The 23,026-nt window shown below is 43.8% G+C and overlaps 1 protein-coding gene across 1 annotated transcript in view; it reads right to left on the reverse strand.

The window, feature by feature from the left end:
- Positions 1-23,026, reverse strand: part of SLIT3 (slit guidance ligand 3) — an 811,508-nt gene that overhangs the window by 181,057 nt on the left and 607,425 nt on the right. The window contains exons 15-18 of the mRNA XM_030572932.1: positions 18,910-19,060; positions 17,857-17,931; positions 5,106-5,249; positions 1,954-2,097 (exon numbers count right to left, since the gene is read on the reverse strand). Of these exons, the coding sequence (XP_030428792.1) occupies positions 1,954-2,097; positions 5,106-5,249; positions 17,857-17,931; positions 18,910-19,060 (514 nt within the window). The remainder of the gene's footprint in view (positions 1-1,953; positions 2,098-5,105; positions 5,250-17,856; positions 17,932-18,909; positions 19,061-23,026) is intronic.

The following is a 23,026-nucleotide window of genomic DNA, read 5'->3' on the forward strand; positions in this document are numbered from 1 at the left end:
CCAATAACCCAGTGAACTGTAAACAAAGGGAAACGCAGTCATTATTTGTTTATGTCTACACAGCACTTGAAATTGTGCTTGACCTAGGCTAAAAATAGGAGTGTGGCCACTGTGGCAAGGTGGTGGCTTGGGCTAGCCACCTGAGTATATAGCCAGCGGGTTGGACAGGACTGCATTTGGGCGGCTAGCCCAAGGCACCGCTATGGCTACCCTGCTATTTTTAGCACGTTAGCTCTGCTCGAGACAGTCTGTCTGTCTATCTGTGTTGGGAAACACTCTTCCAGCTGCTGTGTTGACATACCTTTTATTTGAGAGCATATGATAAGCTAGTTCCTTTCCTGACATTCAAGGGTAAGTAAATGAGGGATGGTTCCCTGTTCTGAGGTCACTTGTAATACAGACAAGCATACAGAGATTAGGAAAAGGGAAACAGAGGGACCTGTTAAAAATTGAACAGATTCACTGTTGACAGCATAGCAGAGGTGAGTTTTTGAGAGAGACTTAAAAGCAGATAGGGCATGATTCTTGGGGACTAGTTCAAGATCGTCACTCCATGCATAGGGAATGCATGGAGGCAACTGCAATAAGTAGGGGAAAAGGCAGACAAGGCTGGGAATGCTGGCAGCACAGAAAAGCACATGTGGAATACTACATTTTGGAATGTATGGTTTGACCAATACAGAAGAAAAAGCAATGCAGATGGTGACCAGTGAAAATGAATTCCACTATCGTTAGTGCCCTTGTCCTTCAATCTGCAGGGTGACTGTTAGGAGGATTGTTTCCCTCTCTCTCCTTCCTACCAAAGGGTGAGACGCCACAGCATGAACTGGCTGGTTGGGGAAAGACTATTAACAAAATTGATAAAAATAAAGGAAGGAGCAACAAAACATTGCATGACCTCCGCTCTGCTACACTCCTTCCCCACCCCCCAAAACCAAACATATACTCCATATTTAAAACAAGTAAACACCACAGAGGTTACTTTTGGGCCAAAAAAAAATGCAATAGTAACAAAGAGTTTGTTTTGTTTGGATAGTTAGGGTGTATTTTCAGTGCACAGTGGATGGGATTCAGTAGACAACTTCCATTTACAGTTGCGGCAGTTTCCCATTCACAGCTGGAAGCACAGATCAGACTGTATTTCTCTATTTAACAATGTGTACTTGTATGAAAATAGATACGCTAAGAAAGGAACCCAGAAAATATATAAGAAGAAAAGTCAGAAATACTATAGAAAAACCTTGAAAACCCTTTGCAAATGTTTAGGCTGGGATTTGCAAATTCCAATGGGAACTGAGCTCCCCTTCCTTTTAGGTTTAGATATTCATTTTATAGAACAAGTTTTTTGACATTTAGGTTTTTTGATTAAATTGAAAAAAAAAACAACCAACCAACCAACCAACCAACCAACCAAAAAAACCCTTTTCTCTGCCCTCTGTCTGTCCACACTGAAACTGAGCACGGAAACTCTAAAGCAGTCGCAGAAGTTCTAAATTCTCCAAATGTTCAATTTCAGTGAATTAAAAATAAATGAAGATGGTTCAGATGGTTCTCTCCATCTGAATACTCAAAACACTTTGATTTCACAACTAACAAATTCTCTTAAAGTATGGGACAATAGCAGGACCACACAGAGGTGTTCAGGGACAGGGCCAAAATCTGAAACTGAAGCGCCCACCCATCCCTGCCCAGCATCTAAGGCTCCAATGGTGGGGTGGTAGGAAGAGTAAGCCCACTCCACATGCACCCTGTACTGGTGGCCCTTGTCCCATGGAGCTGGGCCCAGCTTCCCCCTTCTGGTGTTGCAACCTGGCGCGGGGGGTCCTTGTGCTGATTTGAGCCCGCAGTGGCCGGCCCAAACCTGAATGCCAGGCTGCAATGGACCTCTCTCCCGCCCCAGCCCAGGCAGTCCTAGACAGTGGCACCATCAAAAAAAATAAAAGGATTACTTACATTGTGGACAAAGAGACAAGTGTATTGAAAGCTCCAGGAGTGATGGTGGTGATGCGATTGTCGTAGAGAGAGAGCAACCTTACTGAGCTTAGTCCTGTGAAGGTGTCATTGTTCACACAGCTGATTAAGTTGCTCCTCAGCATCCTGCAAAGATTCAGACATGGAATTAGAATACTTCTGGAGACTGTAGCGAAGGTGGTGGCGGTGGTGGCCTAATCTAAAGGCAGGGGTCCACAAATGCCATTTCTAACATTCATCTGTTGTAATACAGGACAGTGACTGATGCTAAATGAGCATCAGTCCCTATTCTGTTTTGACTATCAAGAATACAAATAGCTAACAAAGGGTCCTTCTCACCTCAAAGGTGTACCATTATGAATCTCAAACTCCATTACTATACTTGTTCACGCATGGCATTAAAGAGTGGTGGACACTCTGCAGCTAGAAATTACAGTGGAACCAAAAACCTTCACTAGCATCAGACATGCAGTCAGCTTTAAAAGTCTAATGATTTACTGAGTATGGGAGTAATCTAAAATGGATTTCTGAGGCCACCTGATATGGACTCTGGCTACCCTCTGAGCATAACAATACTTACATTGCTTTAACAAAATGACTATCCTAAACAGCTTTTTAAAATTTGGATTTAAACAGTATGAAAGGAGACAACAACAGTGGAAGCTTATGTATGGTATAGGAAAAGATTGCCACACCAAAACCAGCTCTGAAAGCTTATTATCATCATTAACTTTCCTATAGCAGTCAGAGGGAAAAAAAAGTTATGACCCCATAGAATTCCTCTTTGCTCAACGCTCGTACCAGATGAACATACATTGCTGTGAGTTGTTATGGTAACAATGAATTTGATGGTAAAGCCTAATTGAATTGAAATACGGTAACATCTAATTTTGCTTCACAGCCACAAAGGCTTTAGAGGTATTCAAGAAGTATGTATCACATTTCATATAAAAGACTGTAATGGTACATTAATGTCACTATTCATCTTCAGATTAAATATTGTTCAGTATCTAAAGCATACCACCAGAAGGTCCCAAAACACATGCGATCATGTGCTCCCACTCCAATAATCTAAGCATGTAAACTAAAGGGGAAATAATTCTCTGCTCTGAAATCCAGGCAGTCTGCACTGAATTCAGTATACCCTGTTGTCACATCCCACACTGATATCAGCCAGCTAGACAGGGATACCTCATTGATAGGGGGTATTTTACCATTGCCTGAGAGAGATTAGATTTAGCAAAACAAGTATAGATATTTACATTGTAATCAGGCATTTGGTGTGAAAGGCCATGACCTGACACTAAGTTTTAAGTGGATAAACTTCCAAATCCAGTTATCACCTCAGACACCTATAAACAGATGGGTCCTAGTGCCATAAGCAGTGGTTAAATAGAGCATGTTAAAAAATGGGGAGACCAAAAAGCACATGACAAGAGATGTTAACAGGACACTAAAAAGTTGGGGGGAACTTGTCCCTTCATGCAATGGTTCCATTTATGCCATAAACTCTAGAAGGAACATGCTATTATAAAAGAAGGGGGTGTCTAAGGCCCTGGTTGGATTAGGTTAATTCTGGAAATACATTATATTGAAGTTATGTCAGAATGACGTTTTTTTTGGATTCTATATGTTTTAGATGGTAACTTTACATAGCTAGGCTGGTTTTTAAATGCCCGTCGATCTCTATAACTATTTAATACATTTATAGAAGCACACAGGATTTTCAAAATCAATGCATGCCTCTGTCCAACATGGCCTTTTGGTTTAAGGCTATAGTTTTTATGCTCAAAGAATGCAGGTTTATAGATCCAAATATAGTCTCTGAAGCCAACTCTGGATTCTCTACCACACACTTGGTGCCCTTTTTGAAGGAAAACTTATACTTACAGATTTTCATTTCATGCTGTGTATATTTAGACTGCTTTAGCAGCTTGGGGGAAATGCAGGTCAGGTCAGCAGCATAGCGCAAATGCTAAATATCTTTCTATGAAAAAATACTTATTTTGTTTGGGAGCCCTGCCATGGGCTGCTTTCATAGCATAAAAAGTTAATTTAGTATCCACAAACAGTATTTAAAAGTTTCTCAGTAAAACACACACACCAGATAGACTAAGCCAAAGAAAAGCAAAAGTTGAAGAAATAGCGAAGGAAAAGTTCTCCAGTTTTTGTCTCTACGGGCCAAGTTGTGAGGTCCTCACTCAGGCAAACCTCCAAGTCATGTCAGGGTTGTTTTGCTTGTGTAGGACTGAAGGGTTTGGCACTATGATACTTCGCAAACTAAGAAACACTTGTTGCTGTGACTAAACTGAGCTTTTTTAAAATTTCACTTGGTATTTTGGAGCCAATTGCAGGGGGTAGTCACATTGCTCAGATGTTCTGTCCTCCTAGAACAGAGAGATTATGCAAACAGGATATCTGTCATGCGGTCAATCACATGCCATCATTCTTTCTGATTTTACTGGAAGCTTTATCTCTGGTGTATGGAGCAGAAGCAAACTATGATCCATTTTCCAGTGTCCACTGTTTGTCTATATGTCTAGGCACTTATGTGACCCCATCACTGTAGGAACCTCACATGCATTAAAGAATTTATCCTTAACACTTATGAGAGATTGGAAACTTAAAAAACAGAGATATTAAGTGGCTTGCAAAAGGCCACATGGGAAGTCTGTGGCAGAGCTGGGAATTTAAACCTTAATATCCTGGAATCTAATACGGTGTGTTCACCATGAGAACATATTGTGTTATACAATCACCATTATCTCTGACATAATTACAGATAATGCCACAGTGAATTAAACCAAAGCGAATTTTAAAAGTCACATTTTAGAAAGGATCTTAATTAATTCTAACTAAAACAGCTAAATGATTAAATCCACTCAGCTTTGGCCCAAGACAGCTTCACTGTCAATTTACTAATTCTTGAAAATCAGTTTATAAAGAAACAGCAGATACCTTATCACTCGCAGAGCACCACAAAAATACACAGTGCTCTGTGAACACAGTAAGACTCACTCCCTGCCCCAAAGAATTTACTGTCTAATAACTGTGGTGTAATTAGGTATGGCTGTAACCAAGCTCTCCCAAACAAGCAGCCATACTTTTCAGTCGGACATAGGTTTCACACGTACATTGTCTTGAGTCCTGTGAGACCTCTAAACATTCGCCCTTGCACAGATTCCAGCTGATTCCCCGTCAGCATCAGTTCCTGCACCCCTGTTGCCCCATCAAAGGCACCTTCTCGGATCTCCTTGATCTTATTGTTATTCAGATTTCTGGTGGGGGAAAGCAAAGGTAATAGGAAAAAGATTACTGTCCTGTTCCAAACATTTGTCAGCACAAGAGACAGAGAGGCTTAATGAAGGCTATGTGCTTTGCAGAAAATATCCAGCCAGGTTTTCAATCTGTAACTTAGGGCAAACAGCAGTTTGAAATTATAACATACAAACAGCTCCCCTTTCACAACATTTATCACAAACACAATCATACTAGGATAGGAGGCAAAACTGAGGTAAGCATGTGAGACCAAAGTCAAAGGAACTGCACCCTGTTACATCTGGTCTGAATCAGGCTCTTAATGGGCTCGATCCTGCAAGGTGCAGAGCATTCTGGCACACTACTTGTACATACAGTTAAACACCTGCTTAAGTGGTTTTACTGGACTGGTTTTCCTGCAAGCCTCATCTAACCATAGGGAGCAGAGCACATAACCCTGAGATAGGGACCACCTTTACTTGTGTACCAAACACCACACTGGCTTTAAACGTGTAAGCAATAATGAAGTGGAGAAACAAAGTCAGATGCAAAGGGAATGATGAATGTAAATGTACAACATAATTAAACTACAAAATGGTTTAAACCTGAAATGAAACCTGGGCTGAATGTGAAAAAGCCAAATGGACTGAAAACTTCCATTTGATAAAATGCTGTTAGAGATTTATTAAAATAGGCTACTCTTATTTATGAAAATTATGCCTTAAGTTCTTCAGAACCTTAGGGCTCAACCCTGTAAACATTCACTATGAGGCTCGGTGCATGCTACTCTGAATAATCCTATTGACTTGAGAGTTACTGCTCATAATAGTAAGCACTATTCTTTGTAATAAGGCTCTGAAGTATAGGGCCATGCATAAAACACATTTCCGTTCTCCAAAAAGCGTACTGTCTAAAGGCCAGACTCTGACACCGATACTCATATTGAGAAGCACCCTATTGCAGAAGTGGTCCCATTGCTATTCAACATGAGTAAGGGATTCAGAATATGTGCCTAAATGAGGGAAAACAAGCAAACAAGAAGGCATTGGACTTGTGCCTGGGCCATGCTTTTCTGAAGAATGGACAGTTTGATTAGGATAAAAGTTAATGGAACACATGGCAGCAGTACAACTCTGGCCTTAGATGCAAATAAACACTGTGGGGCTTGCTCTTTGCAGAACTTGTCCCTGAATGAAAGGAACTTTGTAGACTGGAGATGGGTTTCATGTGGTAAACTCTGGTAAGCTGGTTTATGTCTCCTGAAAAACTGTCAGATACTGGGCCATACAGCATGTGACCCATCACCTCTTGAGCGTTCTGCAGCCAGCAAGGAGGGGAAAGAATGCCAACTATAAGGAGGAAAAAAGTCACAAAAATATATATACCTTTTTTTTGGGGGGGTGGGGGGGTTCAAAAAGTTTCTTGTGCTTTGTACTTTCGTCTATGATGTGAAGACAAGAGTTTATGTTCAGTGTCAAAGCCAACCTAGTATGGATATTATGACATATGAATTTAATTTGGGGCTGAACTGTTGTCTGATGAAAGTTTATAGTTCAGTATCTCCTTTGTGTCTGTTTTGAATCCATACATTATGTTACTTCTCCTATTGCTCACAACGACTTTCTTTCCCTGGTGGTGACCATGGAGTGATGCATATTTGCAGTTTTGTTCTCTGACTGGTAATTCATACATCTTTGACCTGTAGTTCACCATTAATAATCCAACCTGCACTTGTAGGGATTAGGTTTCATTACTATCTGAAGGCAGTTTGGTCATCCATGTAAAAGAGTGGTTGTAATCCACTTCCTAGAGGACATATACTCATGTTGCAAAAACCAAACACTCTTAGTAGGCTGGCCAGAGACTGGAGAAGGCCTTATCTTCTCACCCTACAAACTGGACACGCCAATCAGGTCAGGAATAAGGCATATTAGTTGACACTCTGTCAAAGCTTGCACCTTTCACTGTCAGAAGATGCACAGAGTAGAAATGGGACTTCAACCACCTGGGTTATTGAACTCTGCTCCTTTCACCAGCAGCACATCACTACTTTTTAAGTGTCCAAAAACATGCTAAGTGTTTTATAGAATAGACAAAAATATATCCCCTGCCTTGAAGATCTTAAAATTCAATATTAAATAGTACAAGCTAAACCAAACAGTAGAGGTGAGGAAAGACCTGGCTTACAACAGTAAATGGAGACAAGACTGTTCTGCAATCCTGCTGGGATCATAGTCAAAGTAGATGTCTCACCAAGATCGATTCTCTTATTTTTCTTCCTGAACCCATTTCCTCTCCATTAGAATATAAAAAAAGAGATGGGTAGCTGACAGCAACTGTCCTGTACAAATCTACCATTATGTGAAGACGTCCCTAAAGCCTGACTGAAATTTTGAAAGAATCCTATACCTTGGAAATAAGGGACTTTTCACATTCAAGCTGCATAAAAAGATTCTCCCTGATGGCAAAATGGTGAGGAAAAAAATCAGCAAAACTTTAACTCTTCTTGTCTTATAATTTGGACAAAAAACAGGTTACCATTTTCAGAGGTGACAATGTAAATTTATAGTGAAAATGGCATGTTTCCATCTGGAATAAACTTCTGAAAAAACTCTGACTTCACAGCAGACTTTTACTACTTCAAACATTACAAGCCGTGTCCTTCAGGAATGCTGAGCTTCCATCCCAAATCATACTTGAAACAAGTGCTTTGAAATAATATTAGATCAGTCTTGGCAACCTTCCAGCTCAATCCTATTTTCCATCTGTTACTCTGGATCTGTTTTACAGAGATACATGAGTTTCCTTTTAAGTGAATTTGTTGGGGGCGAATGATGCTGAGCTAATCTCTATCTAGTGAGTGGGTCATACTACAAGTGGCAGTAGTATAGGTTTCTTCATGCAGCCCTACTGGTGCACCTTGACCCTTCCATACAGCCTCTCCTCCTGGCTCCCTGCCCATTGGTCCTTCTGCTGGGACTGCTGGTGGGGCACAGACAGTTCAGAGACGTGAATATCTGTCTTCTGAAGTCAGGCCTCCAACTCCTTGACATACCCCAATTATTAACTTTTGGTTACTACCAACCTCAGCTAGATTTTAGCTGTATTACCTAGACATGAGGGGCTCAGGGTCATATCATACTAATTCAGAGCAAAGGAAGTTTCAGAAACACAGAGAACCATAATTCAAGCTAGTCCAGAGACACAGAAAACCAAAGGGTAGGCTTACCCACCACTAGAGCTGGACAGGAAATAGTTTTCCCATCCCACAAAAATATTTGAAATTTCAGAAAATCTTCCCTGCTTCACAGTGGGAGGAAACCGAGACCTTCAGAATCGTCACAAATATTAGAGCGAGAGAAACACATGGGCATATGAGCCAATAGCCTGGGGGTTACTGTACTCATCCAGGATGTGAGTGACCCAGTTCAAATCCCAGTTCTGCTTCATTTGTAGCAAAGACTTGGAAACCAAGTCTACATCCCAGGTGAATGCCTTAGCCACCAGGCTATCCTATGGCCTTTGTTTCTTCCTCTCTTGTCATGACCAGAAATTCCATCTTGGACCTGAGGAAACCTCTCTCAGTGAAAATTTCATCAAGCCAATACCTTCTTGCAAAAAGTTTTGAGTCTGGCAAGTCAGCATTTTCTGACTAAAACCCATTTCGTCAAAAAAATCCACACCAGCTCTACTCATCACCTTTGCCATGATATATCCATCCTGGACTTAAAATAAAAATCCTTGAGTCCAAACAATCCAGCACCCTTCTTGCTTTTGAAAAAAAAATCCAAACAAACTGTGAATTGGATTTCAAAGTCTGAAACCTACTTTTCAGGAGAGAATGTGGCCTTGTAGCTAGAACATGAGGTTTCAGGTTAAGAGTTCTGTTCCCAGCTCTGACACTGAAATGCAGCTGACCTCAGAAAAGTCACAGTCCACTTTCCTGTGCCTATATTGGCTCTGACTTACATCTCTCACCCCCTTATAAATATCTGGGACAGCTCTAGAAAGTGTAAGATACATTCCCCCATGCATCCACTTCAGAATGGGAGCATAATAATTGGGGTCTTTTTCAAAAATGCATACAGCACAACTTTATTAGACAGACCCTGTAATGGCTTTGTTGTATCCATGATGAGCTATCATGTAAATTAGTACCAAGAGACTTCTTAAAAATTGGACACATTTGATTCCCAGATTCAGGGGTCAGTGAATCCTTTGGGACCATTTAAATACATGGCTTATTGACAGAACAGATGAAGACTCCAAAGCGAAAACTGCCCGCACGTGTGCCATTTTTAGTGGAGAAAGCTGCTGCCATTGCCTCCTCTTACAAATAGGTTAGGCAACTGCGCTATACTATGGGAGTTCAAATGGGCATAAATACACAAAGATTGTGAGGTGCTCAGATACTGTGGAAATGGGGTGCATAAATGTACCTCACATAGCTTGAGGGGAGATTTCCTTTGTTATTGTTAAAGGTAAGAGTCACTTTACCACCCAGTATTATAATGAGTGTTTTATCCAGCACAACCCTGGCGCATAGTGTTACATGTAAAGTTAAAAATGAGGGGACTAGGGAGCACAGTGGAACCCAGACCTGTGTTGATGAGTGTCCACTGTGTAGCTGCCAGCGTAATCCTGCCTCGCAGTTGCAGGAGCGAGGCATGGATAAGGGCTTCATTACTATGAAGATCACTTCAGGCCAGGACTCCACAGACACATCCATTCTCTGCCTACACACTGTCCCTTTTATTTTTAAGCTTTGCACTTGTGCATATGAGAGAAAGATCACAGAGGGCTTGATACACTAATTACCACTGCTGTATACTAAACCTAGGGCCCTAAATCTCATTTCTATTCACAGGTAGACCTCCACCAGCACTTGTGCTGGGGTGCAATAGTCAGGCACAATGCACAAAGACTAGCAGGATCAATATTCTGCATCTACAGAGCTCTGGTTAATTTGGCTGTTTTTACAAAACAGTGATAACCACTGACATCCCATTGCTACAATGCAATAAAATCCACCAAAAATGCATGGACAGCTGAAAAGCAAATGGGTCCTGAGGCATGTCTGTAAGCACTTAATGCATAGGCATGAATCAAAGGGGAACACCTACAAAGCCTGGTCATTGTTAAAGACTTTGCTCTCTAACCCGTTGGTAAAGTTTAAACCCACATCCACATCTTGGGAGGAGGAGGAAAAAAGGAGTCTCTTGGAAGACTGGGCCTATATCAAAGTGTGTCTCTGAACACACAGAATGCAGATCTATTAAGTTATAGAAGTGCCATTTTTAGAGGGCTACTGCTCAGAGTCTTATCTTTTTACATTAGTGGCTAAAGTTTATAATGGTGTTATACCCGTTGGTCATGCAGTGTTAACATAGCTATGGGAAAGGAAGATGGATTCTATTCTGGGTCATACATCAACAGAATTGTTTATCCTGTGCTAATTGCTGGGTTAAATTCTCTTTTAGGGCTTTATCCTGCTAGTCATCACTGTAGTATGTAAGCACTTTCCACATAAAATCAATAACAGCACAGCCCCTAGTGGCATATATGGAGTCTCTGGAACTTCTCCTGTTTCAGGGTAAAAATGCTGCTTGTGTTAGGAGTTAAAAATTTAACTATTTCAATTGCTTTTTCTTGGTTTTAGGTTGATTCTTTCCCCAAGGGTTTTATAATATTTTTTTAAGTTGGTAGGAGAAGAGGGTTTGAGTACAAAAAGCACATTAGTCATTCTTATGGAGGAAAGACCTTTTTTAGTGTTTGAGCCATACTGAAGACAACTGAGCAATTTTGATTTGGGATCACTGGGCCACAGTGAAGATAGAACTCACAAAACTAATGATAGAGTGAGTTGTTTTCAGAGAGAACTGCTCTTTAAGGCTTTAATTATATTTAATTAGAATAAACACTGCAATCCACTATCCACCAGAGAGTGCAGATTGAGGAAATAAAGGAAAAACTCAGGTGCACTCAGGCTGCTAGATTCTACAACATGCTCAATATCTGTCTATCTATCTGGTGCGCACCAAATAAAGTCCATTACAGTAACCCTTGGTAGAGGAAACAAAGACATGGGTTGCCAGGGCAAGGTCAGTGTTTTGAAGAAAGGATGGCAATTTAGGAATATTTTAAAGAAGAAAAGCCACTCTTGGCCATGGGTGACATTTGAGATTTATGTTCAAAAATGACCCATACTGCAAACCCTATTGGCACACTTGGAACAAGGGAAGCCACCGATCAAGTGATTCTATAGACATTTTCCCTTACCCATAAGTAATTATTCCTGAGATTCCAGCCGCTGTTTTGCATCCATTCTGCAGCATCAGCTAGGAAACCAAGAGAACTGCTGTGGTCTGAGACAGTATAAAATATAGGTATGTCTAGCATTCTGCTAATACTATAGACCAGTGGTTGCCAAACTTGTTCTGCCACTTGTGCAGGGAAAGCCCCTGGCGGGCCGGGCTGGTTTGCTTACCTGCCATATCCGCAGGTTTGGTCGATCGTGGCTACCAGTGGTCGTGGTTCGCTGCTCCAGGCCAATGGGAGTTGCTGGAAGTGACGCGGGCCAAGAGACATACTGGCCGCCACTTCCAGCAGCTCCTATTGGCCTGGAGCAGCGAACCACAGCCACTGGGAGCTGCGATTGGCTGCACCTGCAGACGCGGCAGGTACACAAACCGGCCCAGCCCACCACAGGCTTTCCCTGCACAAGCGGCGGAAAAACTTTGGGAATCACTGCTATAGACTGTTCCACCCTATATATGGGATTATATACTTAATTACTGAAGTTAATCAGGAAAAAATTGATAGGCACAGAAGTTCTGCCCTTTTAAAAATCAGTTCATTTAAAAAAAAATCATTTTAGTGGGTTTAATTTCTAAATAAAAGGCTGCCTAACTTGATATTATGGGGTAGTGACCTTTAGAGTTTCTGTACCAAGGATTTAATTTCATTTGCAGCCCTATAACATGTAAAATCAGTTTACTCCTAGGCTGTAATTTCATACATTAAGAGTCAGCCTAGAAGGAATATTTTCAATTTATTTTAACCACTGGATATAATTGTATATCATAGGCCAGGCTGTTGCCTATGAACCTTGCCTGACACGTGCCATTATGAGACTCTGTTTTCAGTTGCTTGTAACTTTTTCAAACTCTTGCCATTTGGGCAGATATTTTCCATACTGAGTGTCTGCCTCAGGCTGACCTTTGAAAAAATCAAGTCTCCCTAGGGACTTGAAATTTGGCCTTTGTGTCAGAGTAGGTCTACACATACAGTGGTGTGCAGAGTACCAATACTGCACACCCAGCTATCATGGGCATAAACAGCAACAGAGACAGTGAGGTATTGCTTAGGAGAGTAGAGCAGAGTGCCCGACATGCCTGAATCCTATGGTATACATCGTGCATGGCTCTCTACATGCCCAAACAGCGCCACCCACATCTACACTGCTATTTTTAGCACTGTTGTGTCTTGCTGCTTCCCCTTTGCTGGACATTGGCCCCCTTGTAGTGAAAGATTCAGGCAGCTAGGAAAGGCTCTGGCCAGAACTTTTCCCTGCTGCCTCACCCTCGCTGGAGTCTTCCACGCTGCACTTAGCTACACACCACCGTGAGTAAGGATGCAGCTTGCCTTTCACTGCGGCATGCAGCTACATCTACCCTACACGTCGAACCACATGTAGATGAGATGAGTTTATAGAGACACACTTTATGCCATTCCTGTGAAAATCTCCCCAAATTTCGCCAAGTTATAAGCCTATGAAAAACTGCAGGTTGCATATACTGCCAAGAGTCTTGAGATTTTAGTGTTAAAGTCCCCAAAAATTCTGTCCATAACGGGCATGCTCCAGCCCAAGGCTGAGCAGGACTTGCCCTGCAGTTGCAGCTCTGGAGAGCTATGCCAGAGAAGGGTCTGGGTCCAGGCACCTGGACTGTGAGCAGGGAGACTCTCTCTCTCTCTCCTGTGCTTTCTGTGCCTCCTCTGCTTGGCCTTGGCAGTGTGGAGAAGGAATCTGCATGATTTGAACAAAGAGGGGATAAGAGCCAGACCTGTTGGGGGAAACTTAGAGTGGCGGGGGTTGAGAGAAGGAAACTTGGACTGAAAGTTGGGGTGTGGGGGAGACTGGGACTGGCTGGGCAAGGACACTGGGACAAGGAGCCAGGAGGAGGGAAAGAGATACACTGAGGAGCCTGAGGAAGGATTTTGGGCCAGAGTGGGCATGACTGGAGGCCCTGGTGGAGAAAGGAACACACTGGATGGGGATCTGGTGAGTGGAGACTGAGGACAAGGATCTGAACCTGCACTGGGGGTGAATCAGGGGTATGTAGTAAAGAAGGCTGTTGTGTATAAGCCCCTCAGCCTCATTTGTTGCAGACACTGGAAGCTGTGTAGTGAATGAGGCAGGAGATTGCAAGAAGAGGAAGGACAGTTTCATGGCGAAGGCAGTTGAATTTGGCCCTGAAGAACTGGAGTCTAGTCCTGCCTCTGACAAAGAGTTCCTAGGTGATATTAAGCAGATCACTTCTCACAGATGGTCACTAATTGTGTGAGCTTTATTTTCTGGGTGACTGACCTGAGTCCCTGGGGTCTGATCTGTAGAAGTGCTGAGCAACTGAAGTCAACGAGAGCTGTGCTTTGAACATAAAAATGTGCTACATAATGCTAAGTATTCTGAAAAACTGAGTCCCAGGTGTCTCAAATTTGGCATCCAAAATGAGTGGGAACTTCTGATTTTAATCTTCCTGTCCTTCAGTTCCCAATCTGTAAAATGGGGATCAGAGTAAGGCTTTCCCCCCACACTATCCCACAGGGGTGTTGTGACAGTAAATTCACTGTTTGTGAAGCACTCAGATACTACAGTGATGAGTGCCATAGAAAAGCTCATGACACATGTAACACCTGTCATGTGGTGCTTAGAAATGAATGTAGTAAAGACCTTCTCAATGATGTCCCTAAAATGGTGATGAAATCAGTCTGCATTCCACACACACTGAAAAAAAGGGGGGGCTTGATCCAATTCTCTTGCTCCTTTTATATAAAAAAAGTGGCAGCAATAGATGGCTGTAAGGCTTAACCAACATCTTTTCCATCACGTTCCCTGCCGTACACAATAAGCAGCTGTGTTAGAACCATCTGCAACCCCATCTACCAGTGTCTCCCTGGCACAGACACTGCTAAGTAAGCCCATTGTACTACTCACTGAAGCAGCCTAACACTTAGTAAAAGGGCATTGGTAAAGGGCAAGCAATGACATATAGGGGAGCTATTTTTCTGGAGGCTCAATTGCTTTATGGATGCTTCTAAAGCCATTTTATGAAAGTGTGTATCTATAGTGTTTCAAACAATGGGAAGTGGTGGCATAATCAAGTTTGATGCACGCTTTTCAGCTTAACTAGCTTAAACTGTTTTAAAGAAGTCAATGTTCTCCAATACCTTTTTCTAAAATCCCAGCATGTCATGTGGGACAACTCTTTCACTAAAGGGTCTTCAGTTAGGGCAGGAAAAAATGAAGCCCAGCTAACCTGCATGGCTAGAGAATTCTCTTCTTGGAGGCTGCTACTGAAAATCTATATGAGGCAATGCTTTATTAAGAACTTCAGGGCACAATTACCTCTCCTTGCCAAACCTTTCATTGTCAGAATCCGGACATCTGAACTGCACCTGTAATCTTACATTCTTATCTTCTGCCAAGAATAAAGCACTGAAGATTTATTGCTTCGTAGGAAACAAGCTCTTAAAACACATGACTGTTTCATGCTGCATTTATGAATAGCAATGCTGCCTTGTCAAAATGCCCCAACTCCTTATAGATCTATAGGCACAAGAAGGACAGCTGCTCAATCTGTCTATTTTATGTGTCAAATGAAATCAAGGAAATGATCCCAACTATCACATCTCTTATTTCCAACTAAAACATGATCATGTGAGATTTTTTTTTTTGCAGTTGTATATACTTATTTATTTTTGTAGTGCTATTGACTTTATGTAACCACATACTATGACGTCTACAGGCAACAGGGCTTTGTGAAAATGTCACCAACATTTAGTAAAAAGCACCAACATGCCTTCTTCATGGTACCTTTCATGGTGTTCTAGGCTTACAGATATGACTAACTCCTATGTTCTCTTTCAGCTCTGAGGCCATGTCTACATCTAAAATTTTGCAGCGCTGGTAGTTACAGCTGTATTAGTACAGCTGTATAGGGCCAGCGCTGCAGAGTGGCCACACTTACAGCAACCAGCGCTGCAAGTGGTGTTAGATGTGGCCACACTGCAGCGCTGTTGGGCAGCTTCAAGGGGGGGTTCGGGGAACGGGAGAGCAAACCGGGAAAGGAGACCAGCTTCGCCGCGGTTTGCTCTCGCGTTCCCCGAACCCCTCTGCAAACCGCAGGGAAGGAGACCAGCTTGATCGGGGTTCGGGGAACGAGAGAGCAAACCGGGAAAGGAGACCCGCTTCGCCGCGGTTTGCTCTCGCGTTCCCGGAGCCACCCTGCAAACCGCAGGGAAGGAGACCTGCTTGCTCGGGGAACGGGAGAGCAAACCGCGGCGAAGCTGGTCTCCTTTCCCGGTTTGCTCTCGCGTTCCCGGAGCCACCCAGCAAACCGCAGGGAAGGAGACCTGCTTGCTCGGGGTTCCGTGAACGAGAGAGCAAACCGGGAAAGGAGACCCGCTTCGCCGCGGTTTGCTCTCGCGTTCCCGAACCCCCTGCAAACCGCAGGGAAGGAGACCTGCTTGCTCGGGGAACGGGAGAGCAAACCGCGGCGAAGCTGGTCTCCTTTCCCGGTTTGCTCTCGCGTTCCCGGAGCCACCCAGCAAACCGCAGGGAAGGAGACCTGCTTGCTCGGGGCTCCGGGAACTAGAGAGCAAACCGGGAAAGGAGACCAGCTTCGCCGTGGTTTGCTCTCGCGTTCCCGGAGCCACCCAGCAAACCGCAGGGAAGGAGACCTGCTTGCTCGGGGAACGGGAGAGCAAACCGCGGCGAAGCTGGTCTCCTTTCCCGGTTTGCTCTCGCGTTCCCGAACCCCCCTGCAAACCGCAGGGAAGGAGACCTGCTTGCTCGGGGTTCCGGGAACGCGAGAGCAAGCTGGGGAAGGAGACCAGCTTGATTACCAGAGGCTTCCTCCTTCCACGGAGGTCAAGAAAAGCGCTGGTAAGTGTTTACATTGGATTACCAGCGCTGGATCACCAGCGCTGGATCCTCTACACCCGAGACAAAACGGGAGTACGGCCAGCGCTGCAAACAGGGAGTTGCAGCGCTGGTGATGCCCTGCAGATGTGTACACCTTCAAAGTTGCAGCGCTGTAACTCCCTCACCAGCGCTGCAACTTTCTGATGTAGACAAGCCCTGAGATGCAGGATCTAAAATAAACAGCATCTGAAACTTTGGCAGCCTTCAAATTGACAAAAACGATCCACACCAGGCCTGTGTGTCAGATCCTGAGATCTTGCATGACTTGAATCTGCCAGAAGATTCCAGATGTTTAGTAACATGTGGCAATGAAAAGAATGTGTGTTAGGGAGAGGAAGTGTGGTTGGTTGGTCTTCCTAAACTTGGTTTGACTGACCGATGTAATTTTGCTCAGTAGATTTGGGTGAGGGCAAGACAGTTCAATAATAATGTCTGATAAGAGCCACTTTCTGAGATAAATTTAAATAGAGCCTATAAAAATATTTTTATAATAGAGCTTCAATGCGCACATTTGAAGCCATTAATACTTGCAGCAGAATATTTATCAGGAGAGATCTCATATTACTGAATCACCCAAAATATGACTTATTCAAATATGCACACTCCATAGGGACAGAACGATGCATAGGACTGATAAAGGGCTATAGAACCATGCATGTCAAAGGCAGCAACTTTCTTCTTCTCTACAGAAGATTAGTGAATGCAAGAAGTTGAGCTCATTTACTTCCCATTACAATATTTTGTGTTCAGAATATCTGATACTACAATGCTGCTTAGTGGCCTATGTGTGATACAGAAGTTGTGAGCAGGCATGTGTCCACACGACAAAAATCAACAGACTAATTAATACCTTTTTGACAGTCTCAGGTAAGAGGTAGAGTACAGAACTGGCATGAAGGCTGAACTCCTTTGTCCTCTCTACTGGTCATATCTTGAGAAAGACAAGGTGGGCGAGGTAACATCTTTTATTGGACCAATTTCTATTGGTGACAGAGGCAAGTTTTCAAACTCCACAGAGCTTGTAGAACTCTAAAAGCCACTCTTTCATCAACAGAAGGTGGTTCAATAAAATACATTACCTCACCCACCTTGTCTCTCTCATGTCGGATCAACACAGCTACAGCAACCCTGCAAACATATCTTCGGAAGTAAGGGTTGACGTACTTGGGGCAACATGGGTAGCTTGTGGTGCCATTGCCTGTCCCGTACCTAGTCTGTGGCTAAACGGAGGACTTTGCCTTCCAGGGCTGTCAATCTGACACCTTATCCACTAAATTCACTTACATTTAAATGGAAAAAATAGAAGGCACTCTACTATTGCAGTATGGAACTGTCTAAAAGGGACTCCTCCCTTTCCTCACAGTACAAGGGTATGAGGGATTATATTACATATGGATACTTATGAGATAGGAACTTGAACTTACATTTTCCTTAGGCTGGGCAGTTTCTTGAAGACTCCAGTAGCTTCTATAACTGAGATATCATTGTCATTTAGACGGCTGGGGGGAACAAACAAAACGGCACTTAACGCTTCATGGATCTCTGTAGATGTGTCTCTATGGTGTACAAGATTGTTACACAGAAAATGATGACCTTTGTTAAACCAAAAGAAGGATCTCACCCTAATTTCCTGCCAAGCCTCTATCCACCACCTATTTGAGCTCCATACAATAGAAGGTGTTACCGACAAAAAATGTATAAAAGTTACTGTAAAGAAAGTTCTGTGCAAATGAGAGGGGGTGGCTTGCAGAGCATTTTCTATACAGCCTCTTAGATCTGAAATTTGCTTCCCATGTTTGGGTCTGAAATAGCCCATGCCTGTTGATCCTCAGAAGTACTGCAAAGACCATTCATTAACAAGAGTTATTAGGCAGGGCAGAGGTCTTGGGTGGGAGGCTCTATTGCCCTGATTGAATTTGTACCTGGTTACATTTAGTTTAATTTTGCTGTGTGCACGCTTTACTATGCACCAAAGGATTCAGATGTGGCTCAGCATTTTTTCATTTCATTTCTTTCCTTTTCTTTTCATTAAGTGGAAATAAATAAAATACCTTAAATACATGGAAAGATTTAAAGAGGATATAAGCACTATAAGAGGACCAAATCCTGAAGATACTATGTTATATCCAATATTGTCTTATACTCCATTAAATTGGATAATTTACCTTTCATCTGAATGGATCCCCAAAAGTAGAAAGCATACATAGAACATATTAGCTCTTTTATATACAGAGTCTCTTCGCAGCTTAATGTGTGCAGGCAGTTCTAAGGTGGAATGAATGAACTGTTTAAGAACCTTACACAAAGATTTAGGCCAAAGGAATACCCCACTCCCCCTTTTTTTAATTAGCAGCATTGCATTTTGAAAGGTCCAATAAACAAGCAGTTTAAAAAAAAAGAGAGAGAGGAAAAATATGCAAAGGATGTTCAGAACGTCAGCATTCACCACAACCACCTCTGGTAGGCATGCCACTTACAGATCGGTAGCATATTCAGGAAGGTGACTTGGTAAGCGGGTGAGTTTTTGATTGGAGCAGTCTACAATTGTTCCTTCGCAGCGACACTTTTCAGGACAGACAAGGTCCATGAAGCACTCCCCGGTGAACTTACTTCTGTAATCCTCTGAACCTGCAGGGAAATGGAAATGTATCCAGGTAAACAGCCTGACAATTAACAATCACAGAAATCAGAGACTGAAAGGAGACTCCTCAGTTCCTTCTCCATCACCCCCATTCACTCCCCCCAGACTCCCCCAGCCAGTGCAGAGTTGCTCCCTACATTACATTCCAAGGTGTTTTGTCCAGCTCTTTTTTCAAATGACTCGAGAGGATGGGCTCCTGTCTCTCTCCTTCTTCCCTTGGGAGATTATTTCACAGTTTTATAGGCCTCCCTTTTAAAACATCTTTTTCTTAATCTTGTCTAATTATCCCTTTGGGGTCCATCCACAGGCCTGCTGTCATAAACAGATAGCTAAGGGTTAACGTCTCTTTTACCTGGAAAGAAGTAATCTGAAACACCTGACCAGAGGACCAATCAGGAAACAAGACTTATTCAAATCTGGGTGGAGGACAGAGAGACCATTTTTTATGTATTTTTCTTTCTTTTTACATAAAGCTTTTTTTTTAAGACCTGTTGGAGTTTTTCTTTAGTGGGGAACTCCAGGGAATTGAGTCTGTGCTCACCAGGGAATTGGTGGGAGGAAGAAGTCAGGGGGAAATCTGTGTGTGTTAGATTTACTAGCCTGACTTTGCATTCCCTCTGGGTGAGGGGGGAAGAGAGATTAGCTCTCGGTACTTCTGTTTTTCAAAGCTGTAAACGGGGAGGGTGGAATCCCTCTGTTTAGATTCACGGAGCTTGCTTCTGTGTGTCTCTCCAGGAACACCTGGAGGGGGGAAGGGAAAAGGTTTATTTCCCTTTGTTGTGAGACTCACGGGATTTGGGTCTTGGGGTCCCCAGGGAAGGTTTTTGGGGGGACCAGAGTGCCCCAAAACACTCTAATTTTTTGGGTGGTGGCAGCTTTACCAGGTCCAAGCTGGTCCAAGCTGGTAACTAAGCTTGGAGGTTTTCATGCTAAGGTCCAAATCTGGGACTAGGTTATGATATCAGTGGCAGTGTTTGTGGGAAAGATAGAATCCAGAAGCCAGTAGGAATATTATATTTTTCTTTTCTCTGCTAGGGGCTTTTAAGCAGAGAGAAACAATTTGGGTTTAAAAGGGAACCAGAGAGAATTTTTTTTCTCTGCTCTCTCGCAGTTTCTGGCTTGCATATTAAGCAAGGAACCATTAAGCTGTGACAAAAGGGTCTTTTGTGACACAATAGCACTCCCATTAGGAGTCAAATACCAGCACTATACACATGCAAATAAAGTGGTTTTTCTGGTTTACTTTACATTGAAAAGATTAGCTAGAGGAAGAAAGGGAAAAAGGCACTGTTGCTAGGCAGACCCCAGGAAGCAACAGAGAACCTGCAGGTCAGACAACAAACACCAGAGGGCACCCCAACACAAGAAAACAGGAACCATGACTTCCAAGGAAAAAAGGGAGGCAAAAGAACAATTCAAAGAAGCTGAACACAGGCGACAACTGGAAATAAAACAAAAAGAGATGGAACTAAGAGAAAGAGAAAGAGAGGCGGCCTACAAAAGAGAACAAGCAGCCAAAGATGCAGACCACCAAAAACAGCTGGAACTCCAGAGGGAAGCCCACTGACAGGCCATGGAATTAGAAAAGGCTAAGCAAAACACAGCCAACCCTAACAACCCTGCGCCAATGATTGTTCCACAGCACAGGAAATTTCCCACCTACAAGGCAGGTGATGACACTGAGGCTTTCTTGGAAAATTTTGAAAGAGCCTGTCTTGGGTACAGCATCCCTGAAGACCAGTACATGGTAGAATTGAGGCCACAGCTCAGTGGACCTTTAGCAGAGGTGGTAGCTGAAATGCCTAAGCAGCAAATGAACGACTATAAACTTTTTCAAACCAAGGCCAGATACAGAATGGGGATAACCCCAGATCATGCCCGTCGGCGTGTCAGAACCCAAAAGTGGAAACCAGATGTGTCATTTCCCAAACACGCCAACTACGTTGGGAAAAATTATGAGGCCTGGATATCAGGACACAATGCTAAATCGTTGGAAGAACTGCACCTTCTTATACAAATGGAGCAGTTCTTGGATGGTGTTCCTGAGGATATAACACGGTACATACAAGATGGAAAACCCAAAAATCTTGCTGAGGCGGGGGAGATTGGAGCCAGATGGATGGAAGTGGCAGAAAGCAAGAAAGCTACTGTCAAGGGGAACGAATACCCCAGAGGGCACACCGACCATAAACCCTACAACCGAGGGCAGCCAAAAACCCCACCTACAACCCAAGTAAAGCCACAGACACACTATTCTTCCACCTCACCAGTCTCCAGTAACTCACCTCCATCCAGTGACCCATCAGATGGAAGATGCTTTAAGTGTAATGAACTGGGACATATCAAGGCCCACTGTCCAAAGAACGCCATCCGAGTGCAGTTCATTACACCACCATCACCCAAAAGATCCCCAGGCCCAGATGCATCTCAAATACCCTTGGAGCGGAGGGAAAATTTGAGAGTGGGCGGAAAGAAGGTTACTGCATGGAGAGACACGGGGGCACAAGTGTCAGCTATCCACCAATCCTTCGTAGACCCCAAATTCATCAACCCAAAGGCCAAAGTGACAGTTTACCCCTTCATGTCACAAGCTGTAGACTTGCCTATAGCTGAACTGCCTGTCCAGTACAAAGGCTGGTCAGGAATGTGGACTTTTGCAGTCTATGACAATTATCCTATCCCCATGCTACTGGGGGAAGACTTGGCCAACCAGGTGAAGCGGGCCAAGTGAGTGGGAATGGTTACACGTAGCCAAATCAGGCAAGCTTCCAGACCCATTCCTGTTCCTGAGCCATCCACAGACGCCCCGTCTGTGTTACCAGAGACCCAGACAGAGGTAGTGGACCCGGATTCCATGCCAACCACTGAAACAACCACAGCGCCTCCAGTCCCAGGCCCGGAACTGGAACAGCAACCAGCACCAGCAATTGCAACCCCATCTTCAAACTCAACGCCAGAGGGCGCCAGCGAGCCAAAACTAGCAGAAGGAACAGACAGCCATACCCAAAAGGCTCAGCCAGAGCCTGAAATACCCTCAGGTGCACCAGCGGAGAGCGGTTCACCAGCAATGGAAACAACACCATCACCTACATCGCTTCCAGAGGGACCAAGCCCAAGTCCCCAGTCTGAGGAAGAACTGGTGACCCCAGCCTCAAGGGAACAGTTCCAGACTGAACAGGAAGCAGATGATAGCCTTCAGAAAGCTTGGGCGGCGGCACGGAGCACCCAACCGCCTCTCAGCTCTTCTAATCGATCCCGGTTTGTTATAGACCAAGGACTTTTATACAAGGAGATTCTTTCTGGTGGACACCGGGAAGAATGGCAGCCGCAAAAACAGTTGGTGGTTCCAACTAAGTACCGGGGGAAGCTCTTAAGCTTAGCCCATGATCATCTCAGTGGCCATGCTGGGGTGAACAGAACCAAGGACCAGTTGAGGAAGTCCTTCCACTGGGAGGGGATGGGCAAGGACGTTGCCAAGTATGTCCGGTCTTGTGAGGTATGCCAAAGAGTGGGAAAACCCCAAGACCAGGTCAAGGCCCCTCTCCAGCCACTCCCCATAATTGAGGTCCCATTTCAGCGAGTAGCTGTAGATATTCTGGGTCCTTTCCCAAAAAAGACGCCGAGAGGAAAGCAGTACGTACTGACTTTCGTGGACTTTGCTACCCGATGGCCGGAAGCAGTAGCTCTAGGCAACACCAGGGCTAACACTGTGTGCCTGGCCCTAACAGACATTTTTGCCAGGGTAGGTTGGCCCTCCGACATCCTTACTGATTCAGGATCTAATTTCCTGGCAGGGACTATGCAAAAACTGTGGGAAACGCATGGGGTGAACCACTTGGTTGCCACCCCGTACCACCATCAAACCAATGGCCTGGTGGAAAGGTTTAATGGAACTTTGGGGGCCATGATACGTAAATTCGTCAACGAACGCTCCAATAATTGGGACCTAGTGT

Source organism: Gopherus evgoodei, chromosome 8 (assembly GCF_007399415.2).
Source record: "Gopherus evgoodei ecotype Sinaloan lineage chromosome 8, rGopEvg1_v1.p, whole genome shotgun sequence".
NCBI classification, from domain to species: Eukaryota; Metazoa; Chordata; order Testudines; family Testudinidae; genus Gopherus; species Gopherus evgoodei.